Genomic DNA, 26,902 nt, shown 5'->3' with positions numbered 1-26,902 from the left:
GCACATGATTCTCAGTCTAGATTGGATTATATACTATTATCTACTACTCTGTTTTTGCAAGTGATCAGCTCCACGAGTGGGCCGCTGGAGATTTCAGACCATGCCCCAGTGTGGGTGGATCTTGAAGGGATTGTACCTTATTCTCAGTCTCAGTGGTGGCAATTTCCTGGATAGCTCTATGACGATCTTCAATTCTGGGAGTATTTATGACAGAAATGGAAAGATTTTAATACATTTAACGAACAACATCTTGAAGACCCACTCTTATACTGGGAAATAGCTAATGCTGTGTAAAGAGGGGATATTATTGCTCATGTAGCATAAAAAAAGAAATGTACGGCCAGTGAATTGCTGAGATTGGAACAACAGTTACAGAGAGATGAGATAAGTCAACAGGAATCCAAATATTGGAAATAAAACCATATCTAGCTACAGAGGTAAAATTGAGCACTGTAATACATCAGAAAAAAGGGTTGATGTTCTACAAACACATTTTTTCTATATGGCAATAAGCCAGGTTGCATGCTGCCCAATTTAGTTAAGCACAGATTGGGTAAAACATACATTACTACTTTGAAAAACCAAAGGGGGAATTTGATAAACTCTCCTAAGGAGATTAATCAGATCTTTCATGATTATTATAAAGATTTGTATAAGGCGGAGGAAGGTGACTTCCCAGTAAAACAAAGATATCTGGAGGAAGCATTATTGCCTAAATGAATGCCAGAGCAACTACAGGTCTTATACTCCGGGGAACCCACAAGAACTTTGGGGAATCATTAGACGATCAAAATTGTTTAAGTCCCCAGGACCAGATGGTCTGTCTGAAGAATTCTATAAAATACTGAACGATGTACTGTGTCCAGCCTTGATGAAGGTACATGATGCGCACTTGATAAAACAAGAATTGCCTTATAAAACAGGGTGACTGTTACTGCGCTGCCTGAGCTGGGATGAGACCCAGTCCTTCTGGGATCATATAGACTGATCTCTTTACTGAATTATGATATTAAACCTTTTTGCTAAAGTGTTGGCAGATAGATTGTCACCCATTTTGAAGAATCTGGTGACAAATGATCAAATGGACTTCGTTAAAGATCGTAAATGTAAGGAAAGTTTCAGCAACTATAGACCAAATTTCTAGACTGCAGTTAAAGTAATTTCTTACAAGTTTTGATGCCAAAAAGGCTTTTGACTGAGTGGATTGTAAGTTTTTGTTTGAATCATTGAGGATTTGAAGGCCCCCTTCTAAAGTTTTCTATAAATTCTCTATATGAACTCACAGGCCAAGGTGTTGGTCAATGGAGGTTTAACTAGAGACTTTATTTTACAAAGAATGACCAGACAGGGATGCCCCTTGTCTCTGTTATTGTTTTGGCTCTAGACCCATTAATTTGAAACATAATTCGGAATCCTGAAATACATGGTATTAGGGTGGGCATTCAACATCTTAAAATATTTGCTTTTCATATGATATCCTTTTACATGCTTCACAATCTGAAGTATCTTTAAAGAATTTGAGAGAATTTGACAAGGATGGTAGATTTGCGGGCTTCCGACTTAATCTAGAAAAGTCAGAAGTCCTTTCTATCGGAGATTGGTGCCAACAACAATGGACTGGAGTGTTTCCTTTAAAATGGGCAGATGGGAAGCTAACATACCTGGCGATTTTAATACCAAGGGACTTAAATTATTTGAAAGAATTAAATATATACAGATTATTTGTAAATACTAAAACTAAGCGGAGTACATGGACATCCCTAAATATTTCCCTTTTGAGGAGAATATATTTATTTAAAATGGTCATTCTCTTTAAATGGTTGTATGTGTTTGGGTTGTTGGCTCTCTACTTAGCTACACCCACAAGACGATTGTTAAAGAAATAAGAACATATTTATGGTGGAGGAAGAAATTTCAACTAGCACTCAAACACCTCATGAAGCCTTGAGGGGAGGATTAAGTGTGCCTAACTTGGAACTCTATAATATGGCTGCTAATTTGCAGCATATTGGAGGTGACTGGCTACAGGGAAATTATTATTATAAGAAATGGATCAGTCCAGACTCCTGGATTTATTCATCCCTGCCAGAAGATGGAGACAGAGAAAAGCCTCGCTGACACTGCTTGATAAGCCCTGGTACAACCTGCAGTAGTTCAATATTAATCTGTACCCAAGCTGAAAACATTATGTGCAAAAAACTGAATGGCTTATGAAAGGCGTAGGTTGAGGAGTAAGGGTTACTCAAATGCGGTGGTAACCACACTCTTACGTTCCCGTAAAACTTCTACCTCTATGGCGTATGTTAGAGTTTCGGAGTGTTTGAGTCCTGGTGCATAGACCACCATGTACAGCCGTCCAGAGCATCAATGCTAGAGGTCCTGGATTTTTTACAGGCAGGCTTAGCCAAGGGGTTGGCCTTCAATTCCCTGCGGGTGCAGGTGGCGGCCCTTGGCTGTTTGAGGAAAGGTGCAGGGAATTGCGCTAGCCTGTCATCCGGAAGTGGCCCGTTTCTTAAGAGGAGCTAAGCATCTAAGTCCTCCAGGCCGGAGCCCTTGTCCCTCGTGGAAGCTAAATTTGGTGCTGCGGGTACTTTGTAATGCCTCTCTTGAGCCATTGAAGAGAGTGACCCTGAAGGATCTGACTTTGAAGACTATTTTTCTGGTGGCTATTTCTTCCGCGAGGTGGGTGTCAGAACTACAGGCCTTATCCTGCAGGGAACCTTTCTTGAGGATTTCTGAGGCAGGAGTTTCCTTGAGAACAGTTCCCTTCTTTCATTTGAACCAATCCGTGGAACTCCCTTCCTTCGCAGGTTTAGATTCTTCATCTCCAGAGTCTAGAGATTTGCGGAAGTTGGACATGAAGAGAGTGTTGTTGCGTTACTTGGAGGTGACGAACAGTTAACGATTCTCAGATCTTCTTTTCGTGCTGTGGAGTGGACCCAGAAAGGGGCAGAAGGCTTCCAGGGCCACCATCGCACACTGGTTGAAGGAGGCTATAGTGTCAGCTTACCTGGTTCAGAGTCGTCCGATTCCGTCTGGTCTTAAGGCTCACTCTACTCGGTCACAGGCGGCTTCTTGGGCTGAATGTCAGCAGGTGTCGCCACAGGAAATGTGCAGGGCGGCTACCTGGAAGTCTCCGCATACCTTTGCCAGACATTATCGATTGGATGTCCGGGCCCCAGAGCCCGATTTTTTTGGAGCCAGTGTACTCCGAGCGGGACTCTCTCAGTCCCACCCTGGTTAGGAAAGCTTTGGTACATCCCAGCTGCCCTGGACTGATCCTGGTACGTACATGGAGAGGAAAATTGGTTCTTACTTTCTAATTTTTGTTCCTGTAGTACCACGGATCAGTCCAGATGCCCACCCGGGAGGGAAAATGGAGAGTCCGCTCGGCTGGTAGCTGATCAATTTTTCTGCAAGTTTTACTGCCTGCCCCTTTTAGGGAAAATCTTGGGCATGTTTCGTTCCTTCATGAAGTTTCAAGTTGTTTTCATCTCCTCTGCTCTTCAGGGAGGACGTTGTTTTCTGGTTGCCATTATGGTTTATATAATTTCTGCTTGGGTACTGAATCATACTGGCAGACACTAGGTGGCACCTCAGGGGTATAGGACAGAGTCCGCGAAGTCTTTTTTTTGTCTCCATCTGCTGGAGGGGAGGCAAAACCCAGCTGTCCTGGACTGATCCATGGCACTACAGGAACGAAATTAGCAGGTAAGAACACATTTTCCTATTTTAGTCACATGTGAGGAATGGGGCAAATTTCTGCTTTGCTTATTTGAGAGAGCTGAATAGAAAATGTGGAATAAGTGTGCCACAATGTACAAAGGAAGGGAAATAATCACTCCTTAAACTTACATTTGAAACTGAGCTTTATTTTGTTAACTTTAAAAAAGTAAAGTCACAGTATTGTCAGAGTGGGAGGTTTCCTTTGACATGAATAAGAGCAAGTTATGCCTTTCTTCTGTGTGTTACCAAGATAATACTTCAAAACATTCCTGCTGCCTTCTGGGACTTCCCCAAGGGCAAAGAGGTTCCAAACTGCACCCAGAATAAGGAATGGCTGAACCATCCTTCAGCCAACAGGACTCTAGCGCGGAACAGCAGCAGGCTGCATCTTGCCTTTTCACCCTTCCTCGGTCAGAGAACTCCTTAGCACGCAGGAGAGAGGCGTAACTGAACCTTTTTTCATTGTGAGGTCTCAGGAAAGTGTCCAGCTTTACCATAAACAGTCATAGAAAATAGATTTTTCCTATCTCAGATACAACCAGAAAAACAATTTCTAGTTTATATCCTCACAATATATTAAAAGGCACAAGCCAGTCTCCCCCCTCCCCCAGTGCACCACTGCCCTCTCATGCCCCAGACCTCAGCATCCTGTCACCGGAGGATACACAGCAGTAGCAGGAGAAGTGTGATAGCTGCTGTATGCCCATGACCAGCTGCAGTGGAAGAAAGAATCAGGAGCTCCAGCTTCCTGTAGAGATTCCTTGTCAATAGTGTTGTCATATATGAAGAGGAAGCCAGGTAATGCTCAACTTCCAGAAGGTAAACACAAGGGAGACCCCTGCAACAAACAAGAAGGGAAGGGAGAAGACACCAGTTGAGAAAGCAACCATGAGTAAAGCCTGAGAAACTGATTGGAACATTTTGTTCTTTCCTTGAAAATGCTGCAATGCTACTGCGAGAGTGCGCAACGTTAAAGAAAAAAATCTTTGGCAAAAAGTACAGAAAGAAGAAAATTATTCCCAGTGGGATCCCCCAGGGAGAGCTTCCCTTTTATTACAGCAGCACCTCTGCAGCCTTTCCCTCCATCACCTCCACAGAAACAGAATGGCAAAGGAATCAGGCAAGTCTAGCTGGCGCCCAATACTCAGAAGATAGGTAGTGAAGCCCCGAAGAAGAGGAGATGGGGGATCCAGGGTGGGATATCACTTACCATAGGGCGGTGCCTCACACTGTCTCTGCCGTCCTCTGAGGAATGCATCCCTCCATCTCCAGCGCCTCAGGCCAGCCCTCATATTTGTTGGAATTCTTATTGTTCTTCATGTGCTGCCCAAAGTGAAAGGGAACCGATGTTAATATTCGTTAGAGAGCAGCCACAGACACCTCGCTGCTTACCTAACCCTCAGAGCACAGCATAACAGTGGCATGTCCCGACATAGAGAAGCAAAATGAACTTATCTCAGAGCATAGAATTCTTTTTTTCTTTCTTTTGCCGGATACTTGCTTATAAGAACCAGTGTTATAAGCCGCCGGCGGTGGTTTACACTAAACACTGGTTCTTATAAGCAAGTATCCGGCAAAAAAAAAAGAATTCTATGCTCTGAGATAAGTTCATCCTGCTTCTCTATGTCGGGACATACCACTGTTATGATTTATGAAAAATATAAGATGAAATGGGGCTAATCTTGAATAACACTGGCAATTACCAGATCATACAAATTGGAGATTAATGCAAATGAGGTTTTCCCATTGTAAAATTCAAGATGAAAAACGTTATTCCTAAGTAATACTGGTAATTACCAGACAACATTGATTGGAGTTAAATGTGCTACTGAATGTGAATTTATTCAGAACAGCAAGACAGAATATAGCTCCTTGAGAGAGTTAACATTATAGAAAATTACTTAACTTCATCTTGATCAAACTTTTTGAATAACTTTTCGATGGCACATTTTAAGTAAAAATAAGGGATAAAGACCAGTGATTGCAACTATTGGCTAACAGATTTCTGTATCATCAGATTGGTGCCAATGCTGAGGTCTTCCCTTCAACAAAATTTAATAACATTTTACATAAAAAAGATACAATTATATATAAAGTATTGTTGATTAATAAAGCATATAATTTTTAATAAAAATTTCACATACACTCCATTCTTGAATTATAATAATTGTCAACTAGTCCATATTAGGAACTGCCACCCAGGAAAAAGATCTAGGCATCATAGTGGATAATACTTTAAAATCATTGGCTCAGTGTGCTGCAGCAGTCAAAAAAGCAAACAATGTTAGGAATTATTAGGAAGGGAATGGTTAATAAAACGGAAAATGTTATAATGCCTCTATCGCTCCATGATGAGACCGCAACTTGAATACTGTGTACAATTCTGGTCGCTGCATCTCAAAAGATATAGTTGCGATGGAGAAGGTACAGAGAAGGGCAACCAAAATGATAAAGGGGATGGAACAGCTCCCCTGTGAGGAAAGGCTGAAGAGTTTAGGCTTGTTCAGCTTGGAGAAGAGACGGCTGAGGGGGGATATGATAGAAGTCTTTAACTAGTAGATGTGAATCGGTTATTTACACTTTCAGATAATAGAAGGACTAGGGGGCATTCCATGAAGTTAGCAAGTAGCACATTTAAGACTAATCGGAGAAAATTATTTTTCATTCAACGCACAATTAAGCTCTGGGATTTGTTGCCAGAGGATGTGGTTAGTGTTGCTGGGTTCAAAAAAGGTTTGGATAAGTTCTTGGAGGAGAAGTCCAGTAACTGCTATTAATCAAGTTTACTTAGGGAATAGCCGCTGCTATTAATTGCATCAGTAGCATGGGATCTTCTTAGTGTTTGGGTAATTGCCAGGTTCTTGTGGCCTGGTTTGGCCTCTGTTGCAAACAGGATGCTGGGCTTGATGGACCCTAGGTCTGACCCAGCATGGCAATTTCTTATGTTCTTATGTCTTGGCTGACCGAATACAGTAAACACAGCGGCCGTTGTTGTTCCTGCAGTCTGTGCCATGCAGCGGATAGCAAGACTGGGGAGGGAGGGGGGATTGGAGGGCTTAGGCTTGGTTGCGTTGGAACCACAATTTGTGGCGAGCCCCAGTCAAGTAATTTTTCCCATCAGCACATTTTCTCCTATGGCAGGAACATTGGCCGCTTTAGAGCTGCATGGTTCAGAAGCTGCTAAAATAGCCCCCCCTGCCCCCCTTTTACCCATAGAGATGGACAAGGACGGCTTTTGGGATCTATACAGGATCTTTTGGGGGAGCTTATGTTTTGCCTCCTTGCCCCCTGTTTCCCCTGCCTCTGTTTTTCTCCAAATTTGTGCTTTGATTGTTCCAAGCCTTTTGCTTAAAGCAGGGCACTGGCCTTTTCTTCCAGGGTCCTACTCAGGAGGGGAATCCCAGGTCTGTTGAGGAAGCATTCCTTTTGGGACTTGGAGTTAGAGAAAGAATCCTCTCATGTGTGAGCACATCGCTGTTGTCCCTCAAGGAAGGGCAATGGGGTGATTTCTGGGAGAGCCCCAAAGAAGGTGAGATTTCTTGAAAGGAAGAGGACGACTCTTCTCTGCTTCATCTGTTCAGAAAGGAAGCGTTCCCTTCCCTAATAACCAATGCTCTGGGAGCCTTGGGCATCATTGAGGGAGAGGCAAAGGAGAATAATGTGGCAGGGGATCCTGTTATGGTGGGCATGAAGAAGCCCGCACCAGTCTTCCTCATGCATCAAGTGATCATAGAGTTGATCTAAATCTACCTTCTCCAAGTGGAAAAGAGAGAAGTTGAAGAGTCTGAAAGAATATGTGCTGGTGTGCACGGTCACTAGAAAAACCATTATACCCATTGAATGGGTTACGTCCTTGCGAGATACCCAAGATGATAAGCTAGAATCACTACTCAAGCAATCATTTTAGTTCTCTAGTCTCAGATTGTTGCAGTGGCTATGTGGCTAGAGCGCTGGACTTGGCAGTTCCAAGAGGCTGGTACAGACCTGGAGGAGATGGTGGCGCACCTTGAAGTTGGTACAGCATTCTTGGCGAATGCTTATGACCTGGTTTGGGCATCGACAAGGAACATGGCTGTGGTGGTGACTGCTTACCATATACTCTGGCTGAGGAACGAGATGACTGATTTGGCCTTGAAGGTGCGTCTGGCCAAACTTTCATTTAAGTGCAAGCTCCTTTTTGGGGAAGACTTGGAAAAGTTGGTAAAAGACTTGGAAGAGTCCAAATCACCCATACTTTCTCACAGGTTAAAGCTAAGAGGTTTTTTTGTACTTTGGTGAAAACCTGCTTCAGGGTCTCAAAGAGGTATTGTCCAGGGAGAGGTCTGGTTTCACAGCAGAACTCGCCATTTCAGAGGTCAGAACACTTCTGGGGCAGAGGGAATAAGATAGGTGAAAAAGATGGGACTGCTAATGGGACCAGTGGAAACCACAGCTCCTAATAAAGGTTTGGGGACCCCATCGCTGGAGGTACAGATAGGTGTTTGCTTGTTTTACTGGAAGTGGGTCCAAATCACTTTAGACAGGTGAGTCCTGGATATCGTCAGAAATAGTTATGAGTTGGAATTTTCACACCCTATTTCAGATACCTTTTTGCTGTCCCCCTGTTATGACTCACTAAAGAGAAAGGCAGTCCAAATATGGAATGGGTACAAAAAAGGTATTCAATTTACTTTGTGGTTCCCAAGGATAGTAACTTCTGGCTCATTTTGGATTTGAAGCAGGCCAACAGGACTCTGAAGCTGCCTCAGTTCCAGATGGAGATTCTAATGTCGGTCATGATGGCGATGAGGCAGGGAGAATTTTTAAGCTTCCATCAGAGCCAGGGAAGTTGTCTTCACATTTCCAGCAGGAAGGACAATCAAAGGTTCCTCTATTTTGTTGTTCCCAGAGGTCAATTCCAGTTCAGAGCATTGCCATTCAAGCTGGCCACACTCCCAGAATTTCTCAAAAGTAACAGTAGTAGTAGTGACAGCGATCTTGTATCAGGAGGGTGTTCTAGCTCATCCGTACCTGGATGATTGGCTCATCTGAGTGACGACCAGGATGGAGAGCCAGATCTGTACTGCTAGTGCGATACAGCTCTTGCAGGAACTGGGCTAGGTTGTAAATTTCGCAGAGAGCAACCTGGAACCAACTCAATTGTTGGAGAAGCTGGCACCCACTTCGACATGAACAGTTAAGATGTATGACGAAGAAAGGAATTCTCATGATTCAAGGAAAGTGCACAACCTTATGTCAGACCAGAACTCTAGGGTATGGGACCATCTGCAAGTTTTGGTTTTAATGACAGCAGCGCTAGACTTGGTTACCTGGGCAAAGGGTGCTCATGCAACCTTTGCAGAAATCCCTTGTGTCTCGGTGGTAACCTCAGTTTCAGGAATATTCCACAAGGCTCCCACCACTTGTGCTTAGACACCACAGACAAGCGACAGTATGGTTTGATAGCTGGATGTGAAGAATCTGAAAGCTGGGGTAGATCTGGAGACCTATCCTGGGTCATAGTAAAGACCAAAGCCAGGGTTTTCGGTGGGGAAGCTCACTGTTGGGGTCAAGTGGTGCAGGAGACATGAAATCCTCTAGAGGCCAGTTTGTCCATAATCATCTATAGGACTTTTGTTTTCAGTTTTTATTTTATTTTTCCAGGGAATTTCAATGCTGTAATTAAAAATAAAACAGTGGAAAAATGACTTATAACAAAAAGGAGAAAAATTAGTGGAAAGGTCATTTTTCCACTGATTTTTTTTTTTTTTTTTTATTATAACATTGAAATTCTTAGGAAAAATAAAACCAGAAAAGAAAGTACCTAATCATCTGAAAACATGAACCATAAAATTGCCTTACATGAATTTGGTCACCTATGCAAGGTCAGGTGGTGTGAATCCAGTCCAACAATGTGAAAGTGGTGGCATATGTGAATCACCAGATGGAACCAGGAGTTAGGTGGCTGAGGAAGTAAATCTTCTCATTTTCTGGGCAGAACAGCATTTACGGGTGCTAATGGCAATTCACAAAGCAGAAGTGGAGAATATCCAAATGGATTTCCTGAGTTGACTCACCCTAGAGCCATGGGAATGGGAACCTTTGAAGGAGCCCTTTGCAGTAATTGTGTCAGGTGGGGAAGATCTATTATGGATCTAATGGCAACAAAGATGAATGCAAAGATGGTTTGGTTTTTCAACCAAAGAAAATAGAGAGGTTCCAAGGTTTTGCATGCATTGCAGCCATGGTCTCCTCACAGACTGCTGTAGGTTTTTCCTCTATGATTCCTGAGGGACAAGTCCTGCAGAATGCGGTGATTATGGTACCATATTGGCCCAGGTTTCCTTGGTTTGTGGACTTCCATGAGAATCAAATACGAGGAACCTCTCAGGTTTCTGCAGAGCAGGGAACTTCTGGTACAGTGTCTGATAATATGCAATGATCCAACTCCATTTTGTCCTATGCCTGGCCAGTGAGAGAATTTGTTTAGGAAGGAAAGGTTATTTCAATAAGGTGGTTTCCATGCTTTTACAGGCCCGCAAGTGAATCCAACTCACTAATTATATGAAGGTGTGGAGGAATTTTGAGTCTTGGTGTGCAGATAATGTGATTTCATTGTAGGCCTCAGTAACTGAAACCTACGTATTCTGATCTCACAGCACCCATGCACTGCTAATCAGTCAGCTTAACCAGATGCTGAATCTCCAATGAATAGGTCTTGTCTAAATTCCAACAGTGTTTATCCCAACAAGTAATCAAAACATGTAACGTACTGGTTGCAGTGTTGAAGGGGAGGAAGGAAGGAAGGCAGGCAAAACAGTTACCGGCGTAGTTAAAAGTTGAGGTGAAAGGCTATTTTAGCCAAAAGATCTTCATTCAAAAATTGGAAGAAGGATCCAACAGAAGAAAATAGGATAAAGCATAAGCGTTGGCAAATTAAATGTAAGACATTGATAAGACAGGCTAAGAGAGAATTTGAAAAGAAGTTGGCTGTAGAGGCAAAAACTCACAGTAAAAACTTTTTAAAATATATGCGAAGCAGAACGCCTGCGAGGGAGTCAGTTGAACCGTTAGATGTTCGAGGGGTCAAAGGGGCACTTAGAGAAGATAAGGCCATCACAGTAAGATTAAACAATTTCTTTGCTTAAGTGTTTACTGAAGAGGATGTTGAGGAGATACCCGTTCGAGAAGGTTTTCATGGGTAATGATTCAGATGGACTGAAACAAATCACGGTAAACCTAGAAGATGTGGTAGGCCTGATTGACAAACTGAAGAGTAGTAAATCACCTGAACCGGATGGTATACACCCCAGGGTTCTAAAGGAACTCAAAAATGAAATTTCAGATCTATTAGTAAAACTTTGTTACCTATCATTAAAATCATCCCTTGTACCTGACGACTAGAGGGTGGCTAATGTAACTCCAATATTTAAAAAGGGCTCCAGGGGCGATCTGGGAAATTACAGATCAGTTAGCCTGACTTCAGTGCCAGGGAAAAATATTGGAAAGTGTTCTAAAGATCAAAATCACAGAACATATAGAAAGGCATGGTTTAATGGAACAAAGTCAGCATGGCTTTACCCAAGGCAAGTCTTGCCTCACATATCTGCTTTACTTTTTTGAAGGGGGTTAATAAACATGTAGGTAAAGGTGAACCGGTAGATGTAGTGTATTTGGATTTTCAGAAGACATTTGACAAAGTTCCTCATAAGAGGCTTCTAGGAAAAGTAAAAAGTCATGGGATAGGTAGCGATGTCCTTTCGTGGATTACAAACTGGTTAAAAGATAGGAAACAGAGAGTAGGATTAAAAAGACAATTTTCTCTGGGCAGTGGAGTGCCTAGGGATCTATACTGGGACCCGTGTTTTCAATCTAACTAGATAAACGACGCTTGACCGACGTGCCGCAAATGCGCAGTAGAGAGCAGCTCTACTGCGCATGTGCGGGCGAGCACGTCAGTCTTAGGCAGCGTCAAAAAAAACCAAAAAACATGGCGGCAGCGGTGGTAGCAGCAGCAGCGGGCAGCGGTAGCGGCGGCGGTAGCGGCAGCGGTGGTGGGCGGCGGCGGTAGCGGTAGCGGCGGGCGGCGGTAGCGGGCGGCAGCGGCAGCGGGCGGCGGCAGCGGTAGCGGCGGCAGCGGCCAGTAGCGAGGGAGGGAGGAGAGAGAGAGAGGGAGGGAGGGACGGACTAAGTGGGAGGGACGAAGAGAGAGAGTGGGAGGGAGTGACTGAGTGAGGGGGAGGGACTGAGTGAGGGGGAGGGACTGAGTGAGGGGGAGTGAGCGGGACTGAGGGAGAGGGAGGGAGTGGGACTGAGGGGGAGTGAGTGGGACTGAGGGAGAGGGAGGGAGGGAGGGAGTGGGACTGAGGGAGAGTGAGTGGGACTGAGTGTGAGTGAGGGAGAGAGGGGGAGGGAGTGAGTGAGACTGAGTGGGAGGGAGGGACTGAGTGAGAGGAGAGGGAGGCTGGGGAGGAGTGGGTGAGTGGGTGGGAGGGAGGTAGGGGAGAGAGAATGAGGGAGGTAGGGGAGAGAGAATGAGGGGGAGGTGAGAGACAGAGGGATGTAGCCCGTTTTAACGGGCTTAACGGCTTGTATATTCATAAATGATCTGGAAAGGAATATGACGAGTGAGGTAATCAAATTTCCAGATACAAAATTAGTTAGAGTAGTTAAATCACAAGCGGATTGTGATAAATTACAGGAAGACCTTGTGAGACTGGAAAATTGGGCATCCAAATGGCAGATGAAATTTAATGTGGATAAGGGTAAGGTGATGCAAATAGGGAAAAATAACCCTTGCTATAGTTACACAATGTTAGGTTCCATATAAGGAGCTACCACCTGGAAAGAGATCTAGGCGTCACAGTGGATAATACATTGAAATCATCGGCTCAGTGTGCTGAGGCAGTCAAAAAAGCAAACAGAATGTTGGGAATTATTAGGAAGGGAATGGTGAATAAAACGGAAAATGTCATAATGCATCTTGCATACTGTATACAATTCTGGTTGCTGCATCTCAAAAAAAGATATAGTTGTGATGGAGAAAGTACAGAGAAGGGCAACTAAAATGATAAAGGGGATGGAACAGCTCCCCTATGAGGAAAGACTAAAGAGGTTAGGACGGTTCAGCTTGGAGAAGAGACTGCTGAGGGGGGATATGACAGAGGTGTTTAAAATCATGAGAGGTCTAGAACGGGTAAATGTGAATTGGTTATTTACTCTTTCGGATAATAGAAGCACTAGGGGGCACTCCATGACATTAGCAAATAGCACATTTAAAACTAATCGGAGAAAGTTCTTTTTCACTCAACGCACAATTAAACTCTGGAATTTGTTGCCAGTGGATGTGTTTAGTGCAGTTAGTGAGGCTGGGTTAAAAAAAAAAAGGTTTGGATAAGTTCTTGGAGAAGTCCATTACCTGCTATTAATCAAGTTGACTTAGAAAAAAGCCACTGCTATTACTAGCATCAGTAGTTGCTAGGTTTGGTTAGTTAGGTTAGTTAGGTTTGGGTACTTGCCAAGTACTTATAGCCTGGATTGGCCACTGTTGGAAACAGGATGCTGGGCTTGATGGACTCTTGGTGTGAGCAGTATGGCATGTTCTTATGGAAGAGGAGAAGTTGATCTCAGGTTCAGAGCACTGATTCTAGAATTGAAATAGCTGTTGTAGGAATTGTACTGGAGATTTAAGTACACCTATTGTGTGTACTTATTAATTGTATGTTTACGTAAAAAAGAAATGCATTCCTAAAGAGTAGGAGAGAAGAGAGACCACTTGCTTCTTTCTCTCAGAATCCCCATGTACAAACTGAAAAAGTCCCAGCAGGCATGAACCAATATCTAAGCCAATAGGGTGTCCCTAGAATCAGAGGGAGCTGGAAACATGTGACCATAAAGGGCCAATAGCAACAAGACTACAGGATTGTAAGGACTTGTAGTCCTTCTGTGACATCACATTAGCTTACAAGCAGGAACAAAACAACTTGATATATACAACAAATCTGCTCACAGTTAATGGGGGCAGACATTCCCTAACTGCTATTGGTAGATACAGTTATTTAAGTTTGTACACAATTAAACAACAAGCATGCAATGTCCATTTGTAAAGCTGGAGTTTTGCTGTCCAAAAGATTTCTTGATCAACTCAAGCTCTCTAACATCTAAGCAATTTCCTCACTTAGATGAAACGAGAGACAGACAACATAGAACTGGACAACATGAGAGAGAAAGAGTGAGTCCTTTGGAGTAGGCAGCCATCCATGCTATTCATGTCTTCTCATGAGGCACGAGAAGCACCATTTCAGTGATGGGTCTGTAGAAAGTCTTCGTTGTCCCTTGATTCGCAGTCTTGCCCTCGACACTTCAGATTTTCCCATCTTTGCTGGGAATGCCAGAGGCAAATGGTTGCGTTGTGCTTGACTGTCCTTAAGAAAGACCAGGTCAACCACTTGGATGTTTGCTTGACTAAACTGCCACTTGTTGCGAATCTGCAGGTTTGGGAGTTAATCCCGTCACCAATGGCTCCAAACATGTTGGCAAGGCTTTGAACTTGCCTCCACTGTTGTCTGAAGAGATCTTTCTTAGCAAAATCTCCAGAAGGATTTGGGACCACACCAGTTTTTTGGGTCAAGAGTGGGGCAGGTGTTAAGAGCAAAGATGATTCTGGATCTGAATACACTGGAATCAAAGGTCTTGTATTAATGATGGCAGACACTTCTGCCAGGAGTGTTATCAGAACTTCATGGGTGAGTTGGGTTATTCCAGTTTCTGAGAGCATGGAATTTAAGATGTGACAAGCAATCCCTCTCTTGTGCTTCCAAGCTCCTTCCATATGTGAAGCAAGAGGAGGATTGAAAACCCACATGCAATGCTGCTTACTTAGGTACTCCTCAACAGTATGACTGTTGATCTTTTCTGAGTTGATTTTCAACTCCTTGCAGGTGCTCACAAAGTTGGATCCACAATCAGAACATATTTGCTTGGCTGGGCCACAGATTGAGAAGAATCTCCTAAGGGCATTAATGAAGCTTGATGTGTTCATAGACTAAATTACTTCAATGTGGATCGCACAGATGCTCATGCATGTTAACATTACTACCCATCATTTACTCTTTGCATATCCTCCTCTGGTTTGTCTTGAGATGACTAGCCATGGTCCAAAGATGTCTGAACCCACATAAGTGAATGGTGGCTCAGTGCTAAGTGGGTCTACTGGCAAATCTGCCAGCTTCTGTCCTAGATGCTTGCCATGTAGTTTGCGGTACTTAACATATTTGAAGATTACAGAAACAATGCATCATTTTGCTCCATCTATCCAGAAACCTGCAGCTCTAATAGCTCCCTCTGTGAAACGTCAGCCTTGATGTTTGACTTGCTCGTGGTAATGACACACAGAGTAGATATGTGGTGTTGATCTGGTACAATGAAAGGGTTTTCCTCTCCCTTGTCTAATTCAGCATGGAAGAGATGGCCACCAATTCTCAACAGGCCATCCTTATCAATTAAAGGGTTCAACTTCCTCATGGGACTAATCTTAGGAAGGTTCCATGCTTTGCTTATGCATTTAAAATCCTCTACATATATTTCTTCTTGTATACAGCATAGGATGGTATTGTCTGCTCGGATGAGCTCAATGACCGAGAAGCTTCCTGCAACAATGCCAATGATAGCAAATGTCTGGTTTCCTATTAACTGGTTGATGAAATGAAAATGTGATATGGATAAGGTGCCCTATGGCTCTCCTTATTTCTATTCATGTTGAGAAGCATGAGGAGCGATGAACTCCCAGATTACTCTCAAACATCGCTGGTAGCAAGAGCAGTCATTCCTGGACGAAATACCGCATCAGAATCAGGGTCCACAAGCTCGAGGAAGCTCCCTGAAGTTGTGTGATTAAGCTTTAAAAGGAAATCTGGCCCTGTCAACCATGTCGTCTTTGTTAAATGGGATGCTGGCATACTTCTTGTGGCATGATCTGCTGGGTTCTGGTCAGTAGGCACATAACATCATTGTTCTGGACATGTTGACTTTCGTATACGCTCAACTCGGTTACTGAAATATATATACAGTCTCCTGGTCAGATTGTGAATGTAGCCCAGTGCTACTTTACTGTCATTGTAGAAGCTAACTATATCTACTGGAATGTCCATTTTGCTTGTTATCAGCTCTGCCACCTCTACTGCTACTACTGCTCCACACAACTCTAGGCGTGGAATAGTGTGATTTGGTTGTGATGCCAACTTGGCTTTGCCGAAGATGAATCCCACTTGAGGTGTTCCTTCTGCATCTGTTACTTTCAAGTTGGCCACTGTGGCTACTGTTTTTACAGATGTGTTTGAGAAGATGCAAAGCTCTTCAGCTTTGCATCTTCAGCAAGCAGCACTGAGTGGTATAGAAAAGTATGTACATGGAATGCATAGCTGTTCAAGCCTTTTTAGGGAATGACTTCAATTTTCCCATTTTTGTCTCAGTTCTATAGGCAATGGAGCATCCCACTCATTTGTGCCTAATACAAGTTCTCTTAGCAGAGTTCTGCCTTGGATAGTGACTGGAGTCACAAACCCCAATGGATCATAGAGACTATGACGGTGGACAAGACACCTTGATGAGTGTATGGCTTCTCTTGTTTTGAGACTTGGAAAGTAAAGACATCTCTCTTTGGATCCCAACTTAAGCAAAGACTACACCGAAGTGGAGGTGTGTCTACTCTCAGGTCTAAATTTTTTAGATCTTTTGCCTGGACCTCTGAAGGAAATGCTGTCATCTCTTCAATACTGTTGGAAGCTATTTTGTGGAGTCTCAAATTATCCTCTGCTAGCATTGCTTGTGTTCTTAACAAGTCAATGAATTCCTTCTCGGTGGATAAGGACTTCTCCATCATCCACATACAATTCTCTTTCTACAAAACATCTGGCATTTGTGCCATACTCCTTTTCTCCTTCTTGGGCTGTCCTGAGCCCATAGGTGGCCACTGAAGCGATGGACTATTACCAAAGGAGTGGACTTGCATTCTATACTCCATAATCTTTGTTAATGTCGATATCATGATACCACAGGAATCTTCGGTAATTTCTCTAGACTGGGTGTATGACAAAACTATAGAACCTCTGCTGGATGTCAGCTGTTATGGGCTCTTTCCTGAAGTGAATCAAGATCCCCAGTAGGCTTTTGATTATATCGGGCCTGGAGAGAAGTATGTTGTTAAGTCCCCTTGAAATTGAGCACTGGAAAAATATGATTCAAATCTGACCTGGATCCTGAGGGTGATACACCCCAGATGTAGGTAGGTATCAACACCAACATTTTTCAAAGGTGAAGCTGGTTCTGCATGACTACTGGTCAATATGTCTTGCATGAAGATTACAAAGTGTTTTGTCTCTGGTTTTCTCTTTAAGGTCTTCTGTAGCGAAGCAAGTCGTGATCTCTATTTTTGGGGAGCTGAGGTCTGGACATCTTAAATGGTAAAGGAGCCACCCAGCTGTTTGACTCATCTTTAAATAATTGTCTGTGATTCTTAAGAACTCTTTATCTTCTACAGAAAAAATAGGTTTGACATCATCTTTTGTACCCTGGAACACTGAGTTCCCCAAGTTTTCTCCCATATCTGCTGGAGAGATAGTCTGGCAGGTGGTTAAGGAGCCTCCTTAGTGCATAGCTGGTTAGGGCATGGCTCAAATAAAGAAGTGTGCCCATTCTCCAAGATGCCTATGGCATTCACACTGATGACTGGCCTCTCTTTGTTCTGTTGAGGTAGATGTCGCCTGCAGTAACCGATCCTAAGGCAAGTCAATAGACTTAAGAAGCATCATGTGGACCAGCACGTAACCCCTGAACCCTACTCAACGCTGGTACATCTCTACCCAGTAGCAGCAAGATTTTAGTGTCTGGATCCAAAGGTTGAAGTTGGTTGACTATAGGCTTTAAATGAGTATAGTGTTGAGCAACTTATGGTGTGGGAATTTCATCCCTATTGTCAGGTATCTGTGACCTCTTCCACACACTTGTATGCATCGTGGAGTAATATCAGGTTCTGATGCCTGTTCTGACTCCTCCCCACCAGGGTTTCTAGAGGCTTGGATTTTATCTTGCCAGGGTGTAGAGCACTGATATGTTGGTCACTGTCACACTCTGTGCACCTGATGATCACTTTACAGTCCTTTGCAATGTGATTAGATGAACAGCAAATCTATAGCAAATTCTGTATTTTTTCAGTAGTTTTTTACGCTCTTTCAAAGGTTCTCCCTGAAACCTCAACATTTTCAGAGAGGATGAGGTTTCTTATGATTTTGGCATTAATGATTTGAATTCTCTGTTTTATCTGTGGATGCTGTGAGCGACATCTCTGTCTTATGCACAGATATAGGTTTCCTGGTATTGCCATATTTCCTGGCTGGCCTCTCATTCAAGAAATTGCCTGTCTTGTTGGTTTAAGCAATATCGAAACAGAAGCTAGGATCATTTCTCCTTTTTGCTAGATCACTAATGAACATGGTGAAGATTTCAAAAGGGGGATATTTTCCTTAATTGTCTTTTTTATATTTTTCTCCCTATGATGACCTTTTCTCCCTTAGGTCATATGGCAGTTTTCTTATAATGGATCTTGTGCCATGTGGTGCATCCAAAAGAAGGAGCCAGTAAAGCTCTGTTCAGCTTTGGCTGCTTCCAGCTCTTGGAGAAGGTCTCCTAGTTCTTGTAACTTACGGTTGTCTTTACTGGGTATTCTCGGGAAACTGTCCAATCTTTCAAGCAGCGAATTCTCAATAGCGACCGAGTTGCCATAATACTATTTGAGTCTTTCCATTATCTCACTCAGTTGATCAAAGGATCATACAGATGTGAATTTTTCAGTCCTTTCACACACTCCGCTGATTCATTTCCCGGCCATTTCAACATCAGATTCATCTCTTCCTTTGGGGTGAGGTTCATATCTGATATGGTGTCCTTGAATTCAGCTTTCCAAGTCCTATAGCTTTCAGGATGATCTTTGAAATTTGAAGACTGGCAGTTATGAGATCTCTGTGAGTCATGTTCCTTGCTAGATCTGTCCTGTTTTAAATCTCAGGCTGAGTAACAAAGGGCATTTGTGGTTGACTGTTCACTTTAATTTCTTTGCACAGTGGTGTAGGGTGTGACTGCTCAGACATCTCCTTTTTCATCACAGGAGGTTTAATTGATTTGCTTCCTGACAGCAGCTGCCCAACCCTTCCTTGCACTAAATCTTTGTCGAACACTGGAATCTGTAGCTGATGTGAAGCATCTCTTTTGGTGCGTATACCTGAGCCAGTACTGGGACATACGTATTTGGGTGAGCATGTGGATCCCTGTAATGCAGTGGTTCTCAACCCTGTCCTGGGGACCCCCCCAGCCAGTCGGGTTTTCAGGATATCCACAATGAATATGCATGAGAGAAAATTTCCATGTTATGGAGGCAGTGCATGCAATTTTTCTCTCATGCCTATTCATTGTGGATATCTTGAAAACCCGACTGGCTGGGGGGGTCCCCAGGACAGGGTTGAGAACCACTGCTGTAATGGCAACTGGCATCTATGGCAGGCTGCACCTTGGACTTGCTTCTATCAGATGAAATAGACTCTGGTGAAGAAGGATTTGCTTCCTCAACTTCCGAGGACTCTTCTGGGTCAAGTTGCGCTGATGCACTGGAATGTGCTGTGGCATGAGCCAACACATATCTTTAGTAAGCTGAGCAGGGTCTTCAAAGGTGATATATACAACAAACAACAAATCTGCTCACAGTTAATGGGGGCAGAACACTATGGGTGTTAGCCTTCTTACAGGAAGGTCTGGATAAAGGGATGGTATTTAATTCTCTTAAAGTGCAGGTGGTGCTTATTACCCGCTACAGAAGTAATTTGCAACATTCAACCCTTGTGGCACATCCAGATATTTTGCGCTTCCTGAAAGGAATGAAACACATTCGGCCACCCAGGAGAGAATTTGTTCCCTTGTGAAATCTAAATTTGACTTTAAGAGCTTTGTCTAATACACCCTTCGAGCCCCTCAAGAAAGCATCTCTCAAAGATCTAATCTTGAAGGCTTTATTTCTGGTAGTGATTTATTCGACAAGGTTGATTTCAGACCTTCAGGCCCTCTCCTGTAAGAAGCCTTTTCTCAAATTTTCAGATGAGGTGGTGTTGATCCATACAGTTCCTTCCTTTTTGTCCAAAGTAGTTTCTCAATTTCATCTTAACCAGACAGTGTTCCTCCCTTCTTTCAGGAAGGATTCCTTGGTGGAAGCTGGTGAAGACCTTCACCAACTGGATGTTTGCAGGGTGCTTCTATGATATACTTTATGTAATCCACCTTGGGGGCTACCTTTAGGAAAAGGCAGAATATAAAATGCTTATAAATAAATATTTGAAGGAGACTAATTTTTACAGGAAATCTGATCACTTGTTTGTTTTCTTTAGAGGACAAAAGAAGGGAGACGCTGCTTCTAAAGCTTTGACTGCTTGATAGATCAAGGAGGTCATCAGCTCCGCTTTCCTTTCTAAAGGACTGCCACTTTCTAGACATCTTTGGGGTCAAAGCCTTCCCATGGGCAAAGCTTTGCCTAATTTCTCCATTGGAGATATGCAGGTCTGCTACTTGGGTGTCCTTGCAGTTATTTGTGAAGCGTTATTTTCTGAATGTTTGAGCCACAAAGGACTCTGCCTTTGGCTCAAGTGATTTGAGAGCAGGACTAGCAGTATCTGTCCATCTGAGGGATGGCTTTGGTGCATCGCATTTGTCTGGATTGGTCTGGCAAGAAAACAAGGAAGGTGAAATTTAATCTTACCTGCTAATTTCCTTGAGTCCTACCAGACCAGTCCAGGACCCTCCCAGACTACTGGTTGTTTTGCGCTGCTCTCATTTTTTGTCTTCTCTATTTGTAGTTTTTATCCCCTAGTTTTGGTGAAGGTATCTTTGTGTATATAATCCTTATACCTTACAGTTCATGAGCTTGTTGGACTTCTTGTTAGCTGGTTTGCCAAAGCTTGGGCGGCCACTTTTGTTTTCTCCTTGGAAAGCCCCCTGGTTAAGGGGTGTGGGGGGAGGGTTTGAGGATTTAGGTTATTTATTAATTGCTGCTTTAAGAAAACTGCCCCATGTTGACTAGTAACTGAAATAAAAAGGTCATGGTCAGCCAGAGACAGAAAAATAGAGGCTGTGCAATAGTGTGAAAGAATGGCATGAGCAAGGCGAATGTGAGATAAGAAGGTGCCAAAATAAGAAGCTACTAGAACAAAGAAAGTACTGAGTAAGCAGGAGACGTAATGTCTGAGAGGCGCATGAAGGAAAAGTACCAGCAAATGTAGGGGATGAGAGAGGGAGGAGGGAAAATTGTGCGAGCCATGTTTAACAGTGTATAAAAGCCAAATGCAAATTTAAAACGATGAGTAGACTGGCACTGCCTGGTGAGCAGTTCATTCTGTGATACCTGGCTCCATTTACTCCCTTAAGGAAACACAATCTTGTTTCCTTCGGTTTCCACTATCAACTTTTGTACGTATAAAAAAAACAAACCTGCCAACTATTATAGATTTCTAAGCTACTTAATAAATGTTATGTTTTGAAACTGAAAAGCAGTCTCATCTCTGGCTTTGTGCCCTGTCTGGGGAAGAAACCAGGCAGGGATAAGTTTCAACAGGTTTAAGTTATGAGTTTGTTACAGAAAATACTGACAAGCTGAGTGAGATAAGCATGGGTCCCTATATAGGGTGATATCAGCAAACCAGTTGCTCTCTGCCTCCATCTGTTGGTAAGGAAGTACAACCCACTGGTTTGGCAGGATTCAAAGAAAGGAAATTAGCAGGTAAAACTAAATTTCAACGTTTTTTAAAAATATCCCTCAGGCTCTGGGCAGGTGCACCTCACTATTTAATAGCTTTGGAACCTGCAGTTTCTGAGTTCTTAGCCTGAATTTTCATTCTTGTTCATACCCAGATCAGTCCAGATAAGTGGATTTTGCATCCCATGGAGGCAGAGAATAAAAATTGCTCAGGCACTGCTACATAACCGAAAGTGCTACCTGCAGTCCCTCAGTATTTCTCTGTCTCCAGCAGAGGGTAGAGGTGCAAACCTGCAGTCTGAACTTAGTTTAAAAAATAATAATAATAATTAGACATAGAATAAAGTTAGGAGAGAAGACAGAAGTAGTGAAGACAGTGCTCCCAGAGGTGTTATGTTTCTTCGTGGACCATACCTCTGGTTAAGCAGGGCGAGTGGAAGATTGGAAATCCCCAGCCAGGCTTGACCCTTGATTTGCAGAGGAAGAGAAAGCCAGGGGTCCTAGTTCCCTCACTCCCCCAGAGGCCTTCTCACCCAGTCCAGCCATCTGCAGCAGCCAAGAGCACCCAGAAGCAGGAAAGTATAACTTTCCTTTTTTTCTCTGGGTTGCTCAGAGTGTCGGGTAAGCCTTTTGTCTCAGTGTTGGCAGTTAGCTCCATCAGGTTAAGGAGGGAGGCGCGTTTGGCTCAGGCGGTTTCTGCAAATGGGGCCGGGACAGCGTCGGCAGTGGCATCTGAGCTGTTTTTTCCCAGAGTTATTTTTAGCTGCGGACCGCGTGTTCTTCATATCGCCTCCCGTGCAGTATGGGAAAGGCTGTTGGGCCTGCGGGGATAGGCGATAGTGCCTCAATGCAGCCCTATTCTGCACTAGCTGTGACTCTGGAGGTGAAGGAGCCTCGGAAGAGGGCTCAGGAGGCAGATGCTGCACCTGTTTTGTAGGCCTGCCCAGGAGGCAGCGACCATTTTGTCTCCACATGGCAGAAGGCCTGCTGTGGACAGGGAGTGCAGGGACTCCCCAGCTTTTTCCAGTGCAGCAGGAGTCTGGAGAAGGTAGAGAGGTGGCAGCGGAACCAGGGGAGAACCTGGCAACTGTAGAAGATGGGGTGCACAATGGATTTTCCGTGGATTTTGTATTGTTGCTGCATGAAGCCTAACAAACCAAGAAGGAAGTGGCGGGTAAGCGGTTGGCTACCCAGAAGTCCCAGAGCACAGCTAAGAAGCCTCAAGCTGAGGTATCTCCCAGGTCAGGGGGCATTCTCCACTTGCTGGGCCTGGGACGATCGAGGGTGGAGGAGAACTCATCTGAAGAATCTGAAGGAGATGATCCTCAGGAGGACCCATGTATTGGCCAGGGTGCAGATTCTGCGACTGGCCCGGTGGGTAGTGACCCAAATGCGGATGACATTCCTCAATCTGGAGAAAGGAGTGGGATCTGGAAGTTCCGGACTGGGTGGTGGTGACCATAGATGCCAGCCTCAATAGTTCAGGAGTGGTATGTCAGGAATCTACAGTCCAAGGGTAGCAGTCGCCAGTGGACAGGTCCTGGTCAATCAACCATCTGGAATCAAGAGCAGTCCACAGGGCACTGATTTTCTTTCTTCCTCGGATTCAGGGATGTGCGGTGTTTGTGTTCCTGGACAATGCGACGACAGTGGCCTATATCAATCGACAGGGCAGAACAAAGAGTCGTTTGGTGGCTCAGGAGGTTCAGGAACTCTTTGCCAGGGGTGAACTTCATCTAGCAGCACCAGCAGCTTCCCACATGGCAGGTGTGGACAATGTACAGGCAGACTAACTCAGCAGACAATAGCTGGACCCGGGGGAATGGGAGCTGTCAGCGGAGGCCTTCACCCTCACTCGACACGGATGGGGCAAGCCCCGGTTTGATCTCATGGCAACATGGATGAATGCCAAGGTGAACAGGTTTTTCAGCCGCTGGAGAGAATTTGGCCCACAGGGATCAATGCTCTGGTTTAGCTGTGGCCAGTGAGACGTCTGCTGTATGTCTTCCCCCCGTAGGTCGAGTGTTGCGGTGCATTGAGCAACATCTGGGAAGAGTGATCCTGGTAGCACCGGAGTGATCGTGCTATCCGTGATTTGCGGATCTAGTTCAGCTGCTGGTAGACTGGCCCAGCCAGTTAAACCACCTGAGGGGAGTACTGTGTCAGGGGCCCATCTTTTCAGAACAGGCGGATCGCTTCTGTCTAGCAGCTTCACTTTTGAGAGGCGACGTTTCAGCTTGAAGGGGTAGTCAGAGCCGGTGATTACTATTTTTCTTCAGGCTAGAAGATCCTCTGCTTCTTTGGCATATATCAGAGTTTGGAGAGTGTTTGAGTCCTGGTGTGGAGTTCATAACGCTGATCCTTTGCAGGCAAACGTTACGAACATGCCTATACTGGGTCAGACCAAGGGTCCATCAAGCCCAGCATCCCGTCTCCAACAGTAGCCAATCCAGGCCATAAGAACCTGGCAAGTACCCAACAACTATTAATTGCATCAGTAGCATGGGATCTTCTTAGTGTTTGGGTAGTTGCCAGATTCTTGTGGCCTGGTTTGGCCTCCGTTGGAAACAGGATGCTGGGCTTGATGGACCCTTGGTCTGACCCAGCAATGCAATTTCTTATGTTCTTATGGCTTTTTATCTTAGCCAGACGGTGGAATTACCAGGTTTTCCGCACCTGGTGTCTGATTCTCCCCATGCAAGGGAGCTTCACTTTTTGGACGTGCATCTGATTCTCTTGCAATATCTCAAGGTGACAAATGGATTTCGGAGGTGAGACCATTTCTGTGTGTTATTCAGAGGACTGAAGAATGGTTGCATAGCGGCTGAGAGCACCGATTGCATGGCGGTTAAAGGAGGCGATTGTTTCAGCCTATATTTGTAAGGGTTGGTTGATCCCTGAGGGATTACAAGTGCATTCTACTAGGGCACAGGCAGCCTCCTGGGCGGAGTGTCAATTGGTTTCTCTGCAGGAGATTTGTCGAGCATCGACTTGGTCCTCTTTGCACAATTTTACTAAACATTAAGGTTTGGATGTCAGGGCCCCTGAAGAGGCCTCATTTGGTGAAAGTGTACTGTGTGCAGGTCTTTCAGGATCCCACCCAGTGAAGAGGGGCTTGGGTACATCCCACTTGTCTGGACTGATCTGGGGTGTGAACAGGAAAGAAAATTGGTTCTTACCTGCTAATTTTTGTTCGTGGAATACCACAGATCAGTCCAGACTCCTGTCCCCTTATTATTATTATTTCAAAAGACCTTTCCTGCTTCTGGATGCTGCTGGTGATGCACAAATTTAAATTAGTGCTGCAGAATTGTGAACGAGATTGTATATAGTTCTCAGTTATTTTGAAAGTAGAAGTTTTTTTCATTACCCTAAGTTGAGGGTTCAGTTTTGTTGGGGGTTCCAATTTATTCCTCAGCTCGCTCTAGAGCAAGAAATCCTTGGAGTTTGGGAAGTAGTCATCATGGCTTGGATACAGGTCAATACTGAGGGACTGCAGATGGCACTCTCGGTTAAGTAGCAGCGCCTGGAAAACTTTTTATTCTCTGCCTCCATCTGCTGATGCAAAACCCACTTGTCTGGATTGATCTATGGTATTCCAGGAACGAAAATTAGTAGGTAAGAACTAATTTTCCTTTTTTCATTGCAAAAAGCTTGATTTCAGGCAAGACAAGGTGAATCCAGAGTGTAGCCTAGGGAAGCCTAAATGATCTCAGACATATCGACCCTATGGCATGGAGGAGGTGTGGGAGATAAAAGAGTCTCACCTGTTCAAAAGGGCTTTTGTCCTGGATACCTTTGGCGCCTACAAAAATCCAGCTGTCCCTGAAGCCAACATCCTTGATAACTGAGCTGCCAAACTCGTTGAAAATCTTTCTCGTCTCATCATTCATCCTGCAGGGGAGAGATTACAGTCAGACCACACTCACTACTATTCCAATATGCACACAACTTTACCTCCCATGCACATCTTACAGCACAGCCCAATATCCCTCTCCTCTGCTCAGCACCAGAAACTTACTTGGTAGCTGGATCATCATAAGATGCCACCAACACCAGTGTTCCTTCATAAACAGTCCGCAAATACTTCAGCACTTCATTCACATCTGCAGATAAGAAATGATGTGGAAGTTAAATTGACGGCTTCAAACACGGCAGGAGCTACACAGAGGATGTTCTCTGCTATATGCTGGGCTCTAGGGTAAAATGCCCAATACTGAACAGCAGTGCAGGAGAGGGGAGGGTGGCAGCAACTGCACTTGGATAGCAAGATCGAGGTGGCACATGGCATGGAGCAGCAAGACTTGGAAGCAGATTCCACGGGGGAGAGACATTCTGTGAAGCAGCATTTAATAGGAGTGATCTGACACAGTTTAGTGAGTGACTCTGCTTTATTTCCTTACCACAAACATAGATGCAGCATTCCTAGCCCCTTTTGCTAACTATTTTACAAGAAGTTATGCCAGGGGAAGGAGAGGTATCTGGCAGAAAGTAAGTTCTAGAAGAAAAGGTCAAGAGATGAGGTTCCAAGGGGGCAGACATAGGAGTAACATTTGAAAATATTTCTTCACAGAAAGAGTGATGGAGTGACCTTTCAGGGGAAGTTGTAGAGGTAAACACAGTAATGGAATTCAAGAGAGCCCAAGATGAACATAGAGAATCTCCAACCGTGAGGTGGTGAGAAAAAGCTGGAGATGAAGCAAGCACCCTGAACAATAGCAGTAGGAAAGGAAAATGAGCAGAGACTAGCTGAGTTTTATGGCCTTCATCATCTCTCATCTAATTTACTACCCTTTTTTTTTTTTTCAAGTGTATTTTTTGGCTTGGCAGGGTTTTTTTTCCTCCTCCTATGGACTTTCAGCTCAATGGGAACAAGCCTCGATCAGGCTTCGGCACCATCAGCCTTCATTCACATCAAATCAGGGTATTTCCCCTATTTTCTTTTTAAAATTCCCTCGCCCAACGACTGCAGTGATGATCCTTAGCCAAGAGCCACAGACTGCAGAGCTCCCTCTGAAACCCAGTAAGTGTAACCATTGAGCAATGGAAATCTCCACTCACTACTCCATCCCTTTTGGGAGCAATGAATGCTGCCTCTGGCTGGCCCCAGGAATGAGAGCTGGGCCCACTGCACAGCACTGCTACTAAGCCATCAGTAGCAGTGCTGTGCATTCTGTCTCCATGAAAATTCTCCAACTTAGGTCCACATCTAGGATACTGTTGCTCTGCTTGCTGGGGAGATCAGCTTTTGTCCATGTCTAAAAGGGCACTAACAGACCATTTGTCTCATGCAGGGCGTCACACCATAGCATCATTAAGAAGTCTGCGCCATCTATTGAAGTATGGCATACACAGATTAATACTTAAACAATGCAACCTTAATACTGAGAAAATTGCTAATATCAAAAA

The 26,902-nt window shown here is 44.1% G+C and overlaps 1 protein-coding gene across 1 annotated transcript in view; it reads right to left on the bottom strand.

Moving 5' to 3' along the window:
• Nucleotides 1-3,851: 3,851 nt before the first annotated feature.
• The window catches only part of FAM3A (family with sequence similarity 3 member A), a 58,242-nt gene continuing 35,191 nt past the window's right edge, over nt 3,852-26,902 (bottom strand). Inside the window, exons 8-11 of the mRNA XM_029608276.1 lie at nt 25,515-25,599; nt 25,261-25,387; nt 4,937-5,049; nt 3,852-4,564 (exon numbers count right to left, since the gene is read on the bottom strand). Coding sequence (XP_029464136.1) covers nt 4,951-5,049; nt 25,261-25,387; nt 25,515-25,599 — 311 coding nt within the window. The 3' untranslated portion in view covers nt 3,852-4,564; nt 4,937-4,950. The remainder of the gene's footprint in view (nt 4,565-4,936; nt 5,050-25,260; nt 25,388-25,514; nt 25,600-26,902) is intronic.

This window comes from Rhinatrema bivittatum, chromosome 1, assembly GCF_901001135.1.
Source record: "Rhinatrema bivittatum chromosome 1, aRhiBiv1.1, whole genome shotgun sequence".
Classification (NCBI taxonomy): domain Eukaryota; kingdom Metazoa; phylum Chordata; class Amphibia; order Gymnophiona; family Rhinatrematidae; genus Rhinatrema; species Rhinatrema bivittatum.
This window is presented reverse-complemented; position numbering and strand designations above follow the sequence as displayed.